Source organism: Arvicola amphibius, chromosome 5 (assembly GCF_903992535.2).
Source record: "Arvicola amphibius chromosome 5, mArvAmp1.2, whole genome shotgun sequence".
NCBI classification, from domain to species: domain Eukaryota; kingdom Metazoa; phylum Chordata; class Mammalia; order Rodentia; family Cricetidae; genus Arvicola; species Arvicola amphibius.
Genome location: NC_052051.1, coordinates 88,087,188 through 88,103,070, shown reverse-complemented (window position 1 = coordinate 88,103,070; position 15,883 = coordinate 88,087,188). Strand labels below are relative to the sequence as shown.

Below are 15,883 nucleotides of genomic sequence, written 5' to 3'. Positions count from 1 at the left end.
AGTGCAAACCAATGGGAAGGGCTGATGGCACATGTACCTGCGTTTTAAGTGTCCGTTCAGTACTGATATTTTTTTCAAAGGCAGCCTTAAGGTTATTTATCTCTTCCTCCTTCTTCAACTTATATTCTGCCAATAAATTATGTAAAACATTATTGCATAGCATTAAGTAATTTCATCTGCATTCCAAACTAACAATGTCCTCAATTACTGAAATTACTATACATTATCATACAGTAACACACAGTACCTTTCAATAATTTCATTAAGGTAACTGCTTAATTTTGTTTTAAATACAGGTAAGCCCAGGATGCCTTTGAATTTACAATTCTCTTGTATCCACCTCGCAAGAGTTGGGATTGCATGAATTTGCTCATTGTCCATCTCATTAATATAATTCTTATGGGTACACAAGTTAGTTAACACACGAAAACAAGTATTTAAAAACCTAATGTAAAACGTAACTAAAGATTAATCTCAGAATTAGCTTTACATTTTTTTTCCTTTTCTGACATGGTCTCAATCAGGCAGCCTTGAAACTCACAGTCTACCTCTGCCTCCTGAGTGCAGGAATTAATTAAAGGTGTATACCGTCATGAATGGCTACATTCCTTTTCTTTTTTTCTTAAAAAAAGGTGTGTGTTCACACACACATGCACTCGAATATGGAACATTTGAGGGCACCAGAGAGGCCAGAAGAGGGAATCAGATTCCCTGGAGTTGGAGTTACCAGGGGGTTGTGAGCTGCCTAATGTAGGTGCTGGGAATCAAACTTGGGTCTTCTCTAAGAACAGCAAGCTCTCTCTCCAGCCCTCATAATATAGATTAAAAAATATTTTTTAAAGTTAATTATCACAAACTTTATGTATTATGAGTGTTCTATCTGCACATGTGTCCCACATGTATGCCTGGTACCCTCAGAAGCCGTAAAAAGCCGTGGTATCTTTGGAAGCGGGAGTTAAAGATGACTGTGAATTGAACCAGGGTCTTCTGCAGGAGCAGCAAGTTCTCATAATTGCCGAGCCTTCTCTCTAGCCACAAACTGTTATTTGTTAAGGAAATATACCTTCTTCTGCTGTCTTCATCCTTTCATTTAGCTCTTCATTTTCTTTTCTTAGTATTTCGATATCTTTGGTTAGCATGGTGTTTGTTTCTTCAAGCTAAACAAAGCAAACAAAGTTTAAGCTACAGATCTGTTTTCACCCTTGAAGCTAAAAATCTTTTAATACCTAACATCTATATGCAAAGCAGGTCAAACATTGTTTAACTGTAGAAAATGCCTACTTTCCAGTTTATGTGTGTGCACGAGCCAGGAATGGTGGTGCAAACCTTTAATCCCAGCACACAGGAGGAGAGAATATTGAATTTCTGAGTTCAGCCCCAGCCTGGTCTATAGAGTGAGTTTCAGGACTACACAGCCAGAACTACATAGAAAAACAAGACAAACAAACAAACAAGAAAGTAAAAGTGAATACATAATTGCTATGAATGTTTTAGGAACAATTACCTTCCAAAAATGATGTGTATACATGTATGTATTTATTTATATGTATTAAACACAAAAAGTCAAAAAGTATATTATAAAAAGAACTAGATAGCAGACTAGGAAATTCGAACTTATTTCTAGTTCTGCTACTAACCTACGTGACCCTGGGGCAGGTCATCCTCTTGTGTCTCAGCTGTGTCAACTGAAGATGATGAAAATATTACATCCAGCAATGTCTATTCCAGGTATACTGTTTTCCATTAATCGTAATAACAATTGCACAGAAAGAGCATTATTTATGCCCTCCCCTCCTTTGGTTGGGTGAGGGAGGAAGTGAGGAGAAGTTTGAAATTTAGATCTAGTAATGTAGTCCAGATTGGCCTGGAGTTATGTAATCAGGGCTGATATTAGACTTACTGCTTAATCACTAAGTGCTGGGATTATAAGTGATACACTACCATGCTTGGTTTATCGTGTGTGTGTGTATACTTGCTAGAGCACATGCATAAAAAACTCAAGAGTAGGGCATGGGATATCCATACGTTATCTATCTTCTTCTCCATCTCCTTAAGGCATTGAGGCAGGATCTCTTATTCAACTGGCTAGTCTGGCAGCCAGGAAGCTCTTAGGATCTGCTTGTCTCTATTCCCAATGCTGGGATTATAGAAAAGGGTAGCCATATCCATGTTTGTATATGGGTGTTAAGAGATAGTACTAATTCTCTAAGCCTCAGATTTGCCAAAAATCACATAATTTCTCAGTCAAAGCCAGGCATGATACATCACTTTACTTGTTAACTCACAAATAAATAATTTTGTAACTCTCATTTATCCAGAATTACTATGTAGTCTACAGTATGAACCTTAAGAATAGGGAATTTGTAGGACTGGTTTTGATCACAATGGATTATCAACAATGAGTTTCTTACCCCAGAATAGTTACTCGAATTTCAAAGAAATCTAGTTCATAAGATCACTCTTAACATAGTAGGAGAATAAATAATGAGCTTAGGCTTAGCACTTCCTCACATAAAATTTATCTACAGTAAGAAAAAAAGCCCAGTGCATTGAATAAGATTTTCTATCATTATCAACCGTTTTAGATCAAATAAACACAAGTGCAGAATGGTCACTCTACATAAGAAGCATAAGTAAATATACATGCATGTATACCCTGATACTTCAATATGTATTTTGACTTAAATCAATTTCTGTCAGATATTCACCTATTACTTACCCGACTAACAGTGTGATCTTTATCTGTAATCTCTTGTCTATTTCTTGAAGCAGCTTTCTTGCTTTCTTGAGTCAACTCAAAATACTGTTCTTCCAGAATTCCTCGAGCCAATTGCTCAGACTCAGCTTTTGTTTCTGCTAGATCCAACTGAGTAGAAAGAGTTTCTCTGCAACAGTTTTAAGAAACGAAAAAAAATTCAGTTCATTCTCCTTACCTGATCACATAAATGACAACAATTATCTTGCTAGATATGGTGGCCTACATCTGTATTTTTTTTTCTTTCTTCCCCCAAGACAGGGTTTCTCTGTGCAGTACTGGCTGTCCTTTAACTCTGAGATCTGCCTACCTCTGCCTCCAAGTGCTGGAATTAAAGGTGTGTGTGTTACCATCAACCAGCCTACATGTGTCATTCTAATAAGTGAAGTCCAGCCTGGACTACACAGTGAAATTTTCTCTTGAAACAACAGACCAAAAAGCACACACATTAAAAAAAAAAAACTCCACACAATTATCTCTAAATGACAGAACCAAGGATTTTACTTCTTAAAATAAATCCACTATAAAATTTTTATGAAAGTAATGACTTTAATTTGTTAAGCAATTTACTTTTAGAAAAAAATAAAAGACTTTGCTGTGCGTCTTGACTATAAGGTGGTGAGTCAATAGAGGTCAGATTCAAGACACTTAATCCACTTCACTAGTCATCCCTGTATCTACTGGGTGGGGACTCTGGGTAAGTTCCTTACACTTTCATTATAAACTGAGAGGATTTAACCAAATTATCTCATAAATAATTCAATGAGATTACAAAAACACAGATTCAGACCACTGTAAACTACCTGCAAACATCAGAAAGAGCACTTTGAAGCTGTTCAGAACTGCCTGAGTGTGGTGGTCATGTATACAGTTCTACCATTTGGGAGGTGGAGGCATCAGATCTGATTAAAGCCAGCCTTGGGTACAAGAGATTCTGTCTCAAAAACTAACTTTTCAAAATTGACATTTACACCGGGACCATATTACTTTAAGTTTTCTGTTTGTCCGAAAGAATCTTTCTTAGCTAAGCCATCTTGGTCATGTGTATACTTCCTTGATTTTTGTAGGTTCTTGGTAAATTTGGGTAATGAACTATCCTATCCCTAAACATGACCACCACTACCTTTCTTTTTTTTTTTTTTGCTTAAAAATTATTTATACAGATATATATAAACTATATATCTATATCCATCCCCATCTATCCATCCATCCATCCATCCATCCATCCATCCATCCATCCATCTAGTGTTTTGCCTCGATGTATGTAAGTGTACCACATGTTGCTTGGAGCTTATGGTGGTCCAAGCCAGATGTGGCGGCCGCACTTACATTTCGCCATTACAAGATGGCGCCGAGGGCTAAAGTAAACAAGTATGTGGCGCGAACTTTTCGCGCCACATCTGCCTGGCAACAGGTTTCCACCAATCCTTTTCTGCCACGTCACCTAATCAGTAGACACGCCCCGTCCTCCTCTATATAAGCCGCCACCCAGCCCGGCTCGGGGCCCCCTGCTTCCAGCTCTCCCTCAACCAAGCAGCGCTTCATTAAAGTGTGATCAGAGAAGAATCCTGTGTCGGTGGTGATCTTTCCCTGCTGGTCAGGGTTCGCTCGCCGCAGCTGGTGCCGAAACCCGGGAACTTCGGCGGACACACACAGGGGGCCGAAAAGGATTCAGAACTCTACACACGAAGCGGTCGGCGCCGGTAAGTATCCTTAGGTATGCTTCTTGGAGGAATTAGTCCTTTGTGGTTTGCACTAGCAGTGGTTGTTTTTGCTGTAGTGGTTTATGCCTTTTGCATTTTTATCCGTTGTCATAGACCAGGAGAGGAGTGTCTCTGCTGCAACATCTAAAGCGAAAGTAAGTCCGTGGCAGATAAGGCGATTTTTCTGCCCTTTTGTAAGCCTCTTGTAGAAAAGTAAGCAAAGATGGGAAACGATCAGTCTGTCTCCAGTGTATGCGATTTTGTAGATCCCATACAGCGGTTACTACAGGAGAGAGGATTGAAAATCTCGAAATCCACCATAAAGGTGATTGTCGGGGATATTGATCGCATGGCGCCGTGGTTTGCGGTGTCTGGGGATCTAAATCTGCATTGCTGGAGAAAGCTAGGCAAAGATTTGGAGGCAGCAAAGGAACAGGGGCAATTAAAGAAGGGGACTTATCCTTTTTGGAGATTAGTACACTCCTGTTTGAAAGACGGAAAAAATGTAGAGGAGTTAAGAGAAGGAAGGAAAATGTTGGCAAGACACCAGGACAGCCTTTCAGAAGCAGGTTCAAAGACAGAGGAGGATACAGAAGAAAAGTGCACGGTAATAAGGAACAAAAAAGGAGAAAAGAAAGATATAAAAGAAAAAGAGGATCCTAAGATAAATAAACCTTCAGCACCTCCCCTATATCCGGTGCTGGATGAATTCGCAGCCTTGCGGCTGGCTGAAGAGGAGCTGGTAGAGGCAGAGGAGGAGAGCTTAGAGGAGGAAGATGCACGTTATGAGGAGGAGAGATATGGGCCAGCTCTAAAAGTGCCCACTAGAGAGTTTCCCCCTCCTTACGTGCAGCCCAGGAGTAGCTGCCATTTCATCGACAGGGGCACTCTTGCGCAGTTAGCTGTGCATTATCCACCTTCAGTGGTGGTATTTCCTGTTTTTGAGGATCAAAATCAACAAAGATATCATGAGCCAGTCCCTTATAAAGAGTTAAAAGATTTAGTGGAAGCGGCAAAGACTTATGGAGCTAATGCGCAGTATACCCGCACATTACTGACTCGGTTGACCACCAGAGCTATGACACCAACAGATTGGTGGGAAATTGCTAGAGCATGCCTTTCTACAGGTCAATATCTAGATTATAGATCTATAGTGGTAGAAGCTGCTCACACTCAGGCTCGAGTAAATGCGCAAACGCCAAATCGAGCTCCCTGGAATGCAGACATGTTATTAGGGCAAGGGCAATGGACGGCTAATCAAACAGCCTATCCAGTGGAGGTTTATCAACAGATTAATGAAATTTACACAAGAGCATGGAAAATGATACCAAAAAGAGGTGAAGTGACAGGCAACCTTACTAAAATTATTCAAGGCCCTACTGAACCTTTTTCGGAGTTTGTGGCTCGCATGATGGAAGCCGCAGGGAAGGTGTTTGGTGAAGCCGAAGAAGCTATGCCTTTGGTTCAGCAGTTAGTGTTTGAACAGGCTACTAAAGAATGTAAGAGAGCCATCATGCCGTGGAAAAATAAAGGACTGGATGCTTGGCTTAAGGCCTGCCGAGAGATAGGCGGCCCTCTAACTAATGCTGGTCTAGCGGCTGCTATGCTAGCAGTCTCCAGGGGGCAGGGAAGATCAGGTACCTGCTTTAATTGCGGGAAGCCGGGGCATGTACGAAAAAATTGCCCCCAAGGCACACATAAAAAGAGCCAAGGTCAGAGACAGCCGGGCACATGCCCGCGGTGCAAAAAGGGAAAACACTGGGCAAATGAGTGTCGATCCGTAAAGGATATCAATGGACAGCCCATACCTAATGCAACATCAGCCATGTCAAAAAACGGGCAGAAGGGCCCACTACCCCAGGGCCCGAGAATTTATGGGGCAATTCAGGAGCCAAACATGAGACCACCCCAGTCATCAGAAGGGCCACCACAGGCTCCGCAGGGTTGGACCTCCGTGCCACCACCGGATTGGTACTGACTCAGAGTATGGGTGTTCAAGCTATAGACACAGATATGTCAGGACCTCTAGAGGAAGGAACAGTGGGACTAGTTTTAGGAAGATCCTCTAGTACTCTTAGAGGGTTATTAGTGCTACCTGGAGTGATCGACCCTGACTACAAAGGCATTATTAAGGTAATGTGTCATTCTCCGTTTGGCATCATTTCGATTGCACCCGGAGATCGTATTGCACAATTGTTAATTCTTCGATCAGACCATGAAAAATTTCCCTCTTATGAGAAAGAGAGGGGCAAGCGAGGGTTCGGCTCCTCTGGGGTTGAACTAGCATGCTTGTCTATAGGACTTGATGATCGCCCCATATGTACCCTAGAAGTAGAAGGAAAGCTCTTTACGGGCCTATTGGATACCGGAGCGGACAGAAGTGTGATGCGTAAACAGGATTGGCCGAAGAGGTGGCCGTTACAGACGGCTGCACAAACCTTACAGGGTCTAGGATACAAAAATACTCCAGATATGAGTGCTAAGCAATTGCATTGGAGGATGGAACACAGTCAAGGCACTTTTCAGCCTTTTGTCATAGACCTTCCTTTAAATTTATGGGGAAGGGATGTACAACAACAATTAAAATTGATAATTACCAATGATTATTCTCAAGTGAGTAAAGATGTCATGAAGGCACAAGGCTTTGTACCAGGAAAAGGACTGGGGGCTCGCCTTCAAGGACGAAGTGATCCCGTGTTGCCCACTCCCAAATCTGATCGGAAGGGCTTGGGTTTTTCCTAGGGGCCACTGATGATGCGTTACGCATCCCCTGGGGCACAGATACACCCGTTTGGGTGCCTCAGTGGCCCCTGTCTATGGAAAAGCTCCAGGCCGCACACATATTAGTTAAAGAACAACTTCAGCTTGGTCATATTGAACCTTCTGTGTCTCCTTGGAATTCTCCTATTTTCATCATAAAAAAGAAGTCAGGAAAATGGAGGCTGCTGCATGACCTTAGAGCAGTTAATGCACAAATGCAACTCATGGGATGTGTCCAAAGAGGGTTGCCTCTTTTAAGTGCTTTACCAAGAGATTGGCCTGTTTTTGCCATAGATGTTAAGGATTGCTTCTTTTCTATACCCTTGCATGTTTTAGATAAACATCGTTTTGCATTTACTGTTCCTTCTATAAATCATGAACAGCCTGATGAACGCTATCAATGGAAGGTTTTACCACAGGGTATGGCCAACAGTCCCACCATGTGCCAGCTATACGTGGATCAGGCGTTACAACCAGTGAGACGTAGTTTTCCCAAAGTTAGGCTGATCCATTACATGGATGATATCCTATTGGCAGCAAAACAAGAGCATATGCTAGAACGGGCATTAGTTGCCCTGGAGGCATCCTTAAAACAAAAGGGGCTGATTATTGCCGCCGATAAGATTCAAAAGACAAGTATTATAGAGTTTTTAGGAGCCCGTGTTACCCCAAAACAGATTTTTCCACAAAAAATTTGCATTCGTACATCACATTTACGCACTTTAAATGATTTTCAAAAATTGCTCGGAGATATAAATTGGCTGAGAGGATATCTCCCATTACCCGTGAAGCTTTGCAGCCGTTGTTCTCAATATTAGAAGGAAATCCTGATGTAACGTCACCTAGAGAGCTTACACCCAAGGGAAAAGAAGCATTAAAGATAGTGGAAAAGGCCATAGAACAAGCGCAGGTTCTTCGGTTTGATCCAGAACAACCATTATTGCTTTGCATTCTGCGCACTGTTGGTCATCCTACTGGAGTATTGTGGCAGACAGGCCCGATTTGGTGGATACATGGTCATACACTTGGTTCACGCACGTTAAGCTATTATCCTGATTTAGTGGCACAACAGGCATTATTGGGAGTGAAGTTCAGCTTGACCACCTTTGGCAAAATGCCAGAGAAGTTAATATTGCCCTATACCAAAGATCAAATTGAGGTTTTGACAGGGACTACGGATGATTGGGCCGTATTGATTTCCTCATATTCAGGCGTTATTGATAATCATTATCCGTCTGATAAATTGCTGTCCTTTATGGCACAGAATGTTGTATATTTTCCAAAGATTACCAGTGCTTCTCCTTTGAATAATGGCTTGACTATTTTTACTGATGGGTCCAAAACTGGAATTGGAGCCTATATGGTATATGGCTCCCCGCCTGTTACTCTGAAATTTCGCTCTGGAGCACCCCAAGTCGTGGAGTGTCAAGTAGTGTTGGAGGTCTTTAAGGCCTTTCCCCATCAGCCTTTTAATTTGTATTCTGATTCATGCTATGTAGTTAATGCTGTAAAACATCTGGAAGTGGCTGCATATGTTAAACCTAGTAGCATGGTTGCATCTTTGTTATTACAAATTCAGAGTTGTATAGTTCAACGTGCTAAACCATTTTTTATCGGTCATATTAGAGCTCATTCCGGTCTTCCTGGACCTATGACTAAAGCTAATGATATGGTTGATAGGGCTACCAGGGAAATGGCTTTAGTTGCCCTGGATCCTATGCAATCGGCTGAACAATTTCATAGAAAGTTTCATGTGCCTGCAAATACCCTTCGCCTTAAGTTTAATATTACTCGCGACCAAGCGCGTGAGATAGTTAAACAATGTTCCTCCTGTGTGATTTTTCATCATCCGCCTCATATTGGGGTTAATCCACGTGGGTTAAAGCCACTTACCCTTTGGCAGATGGATGTTACTCATGTTTCAGAATTTGGCAAACAAAAATATTTGCATGTTTCTGTGGACACTTGTTCAGGTGTTATACATGCCACCCCGTTATGTGGTGAAAAGGTCCTTAACGTAAGGACCCATTGCCTAGAAGCCTGGGCTGCTTGGGGCAAGCCTTATTCTTTAAAAACTGATAATGGCCCGGCATATGCCTCTAAAAGTTTTCAACACTTCTGCTCTATTTTTGAAATTAATCATACTACTGGTTTGCCCTATAATCCACAAGGACAAGGCATCGTGGAAAGGGCTAACCGCACCATTAAGGAATTGCTTCAAAAACAAAAAGGGGGAATAGCCGAGGGCGCATCCCCGCGAGATAGAATATCTCTCGCTCTCTTTACATTTAATTTTTTGACCTTGGATTCCAATGGCTGTTCAGCCGCGGAAAGACATATGGACCACAGACACAGAAATACAGAATTAGTAAAATGGAAGGATGTAATTGATAACAAATGGTATGGACCGGACCCTGTGATACAGAGGTCCAGGGGAGCTGTTTGTGTCTTTCCTCAGAATCGGCCAGATCCGGTGTGGATCCCTACCAGACTGACAAGGATCGTGACAACACTGGAACAGCCTGACGAAGAGCAAGGAGATGTTGCTGCTCCTGATCCTGTTGGTGAACCTGCCGGTTCCAGTTGAATCTGAAGAATCTTATTTCTGGGCTGTGGCCCGTACATGGCCCATTCCAATTCCTGTTCACAATGAGTCCACAATATTGCCACAATTTTTTGTTGATAGTTGCCAATTGAACTTAGTTTGCAAAAAGGTGGATGCTCAGGAACAAAAATTTAATCAAACTGTAGTGCCCCTAGCAGGAACTTTATGTTTTACCACAAATCAGAGCACTTCTATCTCAGACTGCATCTTGCTAGATGCTATGAATCTTACTGTAGCTAGAGATCCATTTTTAGAAGATACCCCTAATTTTTTGAGAAAGGCCATTAGCGTAGCCCTGCCTCAGGTCAGATCTGGAGCTAAATCTGGATCTGGCTCCTATTTCGGTTCCAATGATACTGTTAATGTTACCACTTATGGGATCAGTTGCAACCTTACAACGCCCAATTGGGTACAGGTTAGCAAGGTTAATAATAGTGATTCACAGGTTGGCAATAGTAATCATACTAGTAATAATATTTTTTCTTGGTCTGTCCCTAGATGCTCTGGTAATGATTTGAGCTATCCCCCTGAATTTGTGGATTGCAGAGGACGATATGATAAGTTTTACAATAATTCTGGATGGGTTCTTAGGAATCTTAACCATTTTAAGGTTAAAAGAAAACTTATGATAAAGGTTGGATCACCCTTTACACCATGGATACTTATGAATTCCAGAGGAGCTATAACTGAGTTGTCTCCATTTGCTACATTTGTTCGCTCTGGAATAATTATGTTAAATAATTATACAGGGATTATGAATCACACTTCTAAAGAAATTAATATAACTAGTGTAGAGAAAAAACATAATACTACTCTACGGCAAACCAGAGTTTGCCTGGATCCTCCCTTTGTCTGGCTTTTGTTTAATACTACAGGGAGTTCAAATAATACTGCAGTTGATTGCAAGAAGGATAATTGCTCTCTGTCACAATGTTGGAATTTCTACCATTCAGGTGCGATTGTTATGCGCATCCCTACCTTTGTGTTTTTGCCTGTAAAAGCCAATCCTAAGAACTTCCCATTAGCCACCCTGGTTCGCCGGAAAAGGGATTTTGGCATTACAGCAACTATTGTGACGGCTATTGCAGTGTCTGCTGCTGCAGCTGTTACTGCAGGAGTAGCTATGGCCAATCAAGTTCAGACAGTTACTTTTATCAATTCCGTGGTTCAAAAAACCTCGGACGCTATGTATATACAAGAAAAGATTAACCATCAATTAATGTCAGGTATTTTATTGTTAAATAAGAGAGTTGATTTGGTGGAAAGAAATATGTTAAAAATGTTTGATATAGTTACCTTTGGTTGTGTAGATCGTACTAAGCATTTGTGTGTTACCCCCTATACTGCTACCCTTAATGAATCCCGAGCGATTTCTCAATATCTAAATGGCAATTGGACAAGGGAATTGGAACAATTGCAAGCAAATTTTAGTTTGAAGATTTTGGCTTTGAATCAAACCCAGGCGACTATGGTTTCGCTGGGGGAATTTACAGATTGGCTGGTAGATACCTTTTCATATATTAAGGAATGGGCAGGGGTTGGCGTGCTAGGATTAATATTAACTTCGGGAGTGATATTGGCGTTGTTTCTGATTCTAAGGCTGATTCGGGTAAGGAAACGGGAAAAGGTGGCCATTGCACGTGCCCTCGCAGCCTTGGAGGCCGGTAACTCCCCCCAAGCTTGGATCAGCATCTTACAGGACTCCTGACCCTAATCCCTGCTTTTGCACCCGAAGGCCATTGAGCCATTGCACTCGGAAAGAGGGATCGATGAGGTTCCCCTGAATCTGGGGATGTGTTGTCCTGGACAGGAGGTTTTGCACCTAAGAGTGCACTGAGTAGATCCACTCAGGAGATCATGACCTTATGCATATGGGTAGTCCCGCTTATTTTTCCCATCCCTGAGAAAAACGGGACATGTCTACATTTTCAGGGTAAGGTCCTCTGACCTCAGCCTTGACTGTCTTTTAAATGTCATAAAATTAAAAGGGGGAACTGTGGCGGCCGCACTTACATTTCGCCATTACAAGATGGCGCCGAGGGCTAAAGTAAACAAGTATGTGGCGCGAACTTTTCGCGCCACATCTGCCTGGCAACAGGTTTCCACCAATCCTTTTCTGCCACGTCACCTAATCAGTAGACACGCCCCGTCCTCCTCTATATAAGCCGCCACCCAGCCCGGCTCGGGGCCCCCTGCTTCCAGCTCTCCCTCAACCAAGCAGCGCTTCATTAAAGTGTGATCAGAGAAGAATCCTGTGTCGGTGGTGATCTTTCCCTGCTGGTCAGGGTTCGCTCGCCGCAGCCAGATGCTCTCAAACTTAAGGTAGACTAGTCTGATATGTGTAGTGTTATTTTGTTTGCATTTTAACAAAGCTTGCCTGAAGATAAGAGTGCAAAGCTAAGCCACAAGAGGCCAGAGTGGTGGCTCACACCTTTAATCCCAGCACTAGGGAGACGGAGACAGGAAGGGATACGGCTGGGCAGACAGAGGAACATAAAGCGGAAGGAGAGAGTCAGAGGACAGGATTGCCCCTTCCGTCTTGAGCACTGGTAGGGGTAAAAGGTCTCTCTAGTGGCTGGCTGCACTGCTTCTCTGACCTCTCAGCTTTCACCCCCAAATACTTGATTCCAGGGTTTTATTAAGAACAATTAGAACCTGTGCTACAAATTTGCTATCAATTAGCCCAATAAATTAGCCCCATCAGAATGATGGCACCCCTACTCCCTTTCTTTCAACTTAAATTTATAAATGCCTTTCTGAGTACAGATTCCTGTTCTGTTCCAAAGCAAAATGGACATACTTTTCACTTTGCAGTTCCTGTATTTTCCTTAAATTTTCTCTGTTTTTTTCTTCAATTTCTTCTTTAAGTTCCTTTACCTGGGTTTTATAAAGTGTCTGTAAAAACAAATAATAAAGAATGAAGTGTTTATGGTGTATTAGAAATAGTTCAGCAATTCTTTTCTTTTGTTTCATGTGCACTGGTGCTTTGCCTGCATGTATATCTGTGTGAGGGTGTTGGATCCCCCAGAGCTGGAGTTACAGATGGTTGTGAACCACCATGGAGGTTTGGGAATTGAATTGGGTTCTTTGGAAGAGCAAACTGTGGTCTTAAACTGATGAACCATCCCTACACCCCCCGATTTAAATTGTTTTAACTTTTAAGATAATTTAAAGCAATTGCTGGGGTTGGAGAGATGGCTCAGTGGTTAAGAGCACTGGCTGCTATTCCAGAGGACCCGGGCTCAAATCCCAGAAAACACGTGGTGGTTCACAACTATCTGTAACTCCAGCTTCAGGGGATTCAACACCTGAACACAAACATACACGTAGAAAAACACCAGTGCACATAAAATAAAAATAAACCATTAAAAACAAACAAACAAACAGCCAGGCAGTAGTGGTCATTGCCTTTAATCCCAGTTCTAGGGAGGCAGAGGCAGGCGAATCTATGTAAACTGCAGATAAACCTGGTCTACAGAGTAAATTCCAGGACAGCCAGGAACAAGTTTTTAAAAGAACAAACAAACAAAAACAAACAAACAAGTGGTGGCGGCACATGCCTTTTAATTCCAGGACTCAGGACAAGAGACAGAGAGAGCTCTATGAGTTTGAGGCCAGCCTGGTCAACAGAGAAAGTATCGGGACAGAAAGAGAAAAAATAAATAAATAAAATAAAAATAAAACAACAACAACAACAACAACAACAAAATACCCTCAAAAACAAACAAACAAACAGTAAGAACAAGTTTAATCCATGCATTTAAGTACATGGAATAAGGTTTACAGAATAGATGGTAGGTACTAGGAGTACAATTTGATAAATGTTAAGTTAAAATGAAATGGCAGAACACAAGCTCTCAAGCTCTGCAATCAAGTACCTCTGCCCACCAAATTCAAAAGCTTCAAAACCAAATAAATTCATATAAAACTATAGACTGAGTTAAACAGAAAAAAGATATCAGATATTATTTCTTTCTCTTTCTTTTCCTTCCTTCCTCCCTCCTTCCTTCCTTTCGGTTTTTTTGAGACAAGGTTTCTCTGTAGCTTTGGTCCATGTCCTGGAACTAGGCTCTTGTAGACCAGGCTGGCCTCAAACTCACCGAGATCCGCCTGCCTCAGCCTCACAAGTGCTGGGATTAAAGGCGTGTGCCACCACTGCTGGGCGACATTTGTTATTTCTACAACCTAAAGATGCTCATGAGGACACATACTAATTAATTAGTGCTTATGCAAGCAGAGTCTCTAACAAAGCCTTTTTATATATAATTTTTTTTTTACTTTTTTTGATAGATATTTATTGCTTAGACCGGGCTAGAATTCCCTATGTAATCCATGCTGGACTGGAACTTAAGGACCCTCACACCACCCTAAATTAGCTTCCAAGTGCTGGGCATCAGGCATATGTTTCCATGCCCAGCAACCAAGTCTGTTTGAGACAAGATCTTACTCTGTGGCCTTGGCTAGCCTTGATCCACCTGCCTCTGACTCCAGTACACTGTCATTAAAAGCCTGTACCACCATGCCCAGCTATCTGAAGTTTTATTTACAGGTATAATTTGATGGTAATTGTTAAAAACTGCACAGAAAACGTCTTTCCCCTCCTACCTCGCAATTTAAATAGACCACGAACCTTAAAAAAATATATATAATTTGCAGAAAAAAAAAAACTCTTAAATTTCAAGCCGGGCAGTGGTGCACTCCTTTAATCCCAGCACTTGGGAGGCAGAGGCAAGCAGATCTCTGAGTTTGAGGTTAACCTGGTCTACAGAGCAAGTTCCAGAACAGTCAGGGCAACACAGGGAAACCTTGTCTTGAAAAACAACAACAACAACAAAAAGAAACCCAGAACAAACAAACAAAACCAACCAATCAACCAACAAACAAAACTCGATTATAAAGTTTCTTGTTTAAGTCAGGTTTTAGAGTTTCTACATTAAAAATGATTTTCACTTACAGAAAAATACTGCTCAGCTTCAAGTTGATCTTGTAACTCCCGCATCTGCCCTTCATTTCCTCTGTATTGCCTTTATATAAAAGAAAATCAGCAATGAAATTTTTATATTTATGATAGGTTTCATTTAAGTTGCTAAAAAAATAAGAGGTTTGATAAAATAACTTCTGTAAGAAAAACATTTCAGCATCATGTTATTTCTCTAGCTTATCTGCTAAGAATACACTACCTGGCTCTACCTCTAACCTATAAAATGATGCCGTGCAAAGCACAGACCCCTTTATAATGAAAACTTTCTTGAGAAACACATTAATTGTAGATCTTTCCAAACCATAAAAATGAAACTGACACTGCTTTGGTTTGTTTTTTCCCTGTAAATATTTGTGAAAAAGGCAGAAAAAGTCGCAGGAATGTACTTTAAATGTTTTCTATAGTAAACAAAAGCAGAGATCATAAAATTAAAGTAAAAATAAAGTGTAATATATTTCTGGTAAGGAGAAAGTCAAAATATGTATCGCACACAATAAACATACCTCATAGGAAAAAGGACACTCTAAGGACAAAAACAGACTCAAATACTCAGGAACACAATGAAACTTGAAGACCAAGATTTTCAAGGATTAATAATTTTATCCCAAGTTGCTAGGCTTTAATATTAGATAGAAATTGTTTTGTAGTTTAGTAACAAGCCATGTAGTTGATAGAAAATACATTATAAATGTCCACTGAGTATAAAGAGTTGCTTGGAGAAAAATGTGTCAGTTTCATTTTTATGGTTTGAAAAGATCCACTTAATGAGTTTCTCAAGAAAGCTTTCATTACGAAGAAGCCTATGCTTATGCTTTGCACAGCATAATTTTATAGGTTCAAGATGGAGCCAGGCAATGTATTCTCACCAGATAAGCTATAAAAATAACACAATTCTGAAATATTTTTCTTATAGAAGTTATTTTATCAGTGGTATATACATTAACTGGTAAAAATGGGGCTTCTCAATCAAGGAATTTGCCAATATAAATCCAACTTAATAAAAACAGACAACTTATTTCAATGAAACAGGCTTAATGATAGTAGTGGTTGCTTACGCCTTTAATCCCAGCACTTGGGAG

The 15,883-nt window shown here is 41.0% G+C and overlaps 1 protein-coding gene across 2 annotated transcripts in view; it reads right to left on the bottom strand.

Annotated features, from left to right (window-relative positions):
- Nucleotides 1-15,883, bottom strand: part of Rock1 (Rho associated coiled-coil containing protein kinase 1) — a 139,930-nt gene that overhangs the window by 17,749 nt on the left and 106,298 nt on the right. For both annotated transcript variants that reach the window (XM_038329667.2, XM_038329666.2), the window contains exons 21-25: nt 14,778-14,847; nt 12,624-12,718; nt 2,720-2,885; nt 1,064-1,157; nt 38-126 (exon numbers count right to left, since the gene is read on the bottom strand). In XM_038329667.2, the coding sequence (XP_038185595.1) occupies nt 38-126; nt 1,064-1,157; nt 2,720-2,885; nt 12,624-12,718; nt 14,778-14,847 (514 nt within the window). The remainder of the gene's footprint in view (nt 1-37; nt 127-1,063; nt 1,158-2,719; nt 2,886-12,623; nt 12,719-14,777; nt 14,848-15,883) is intronic.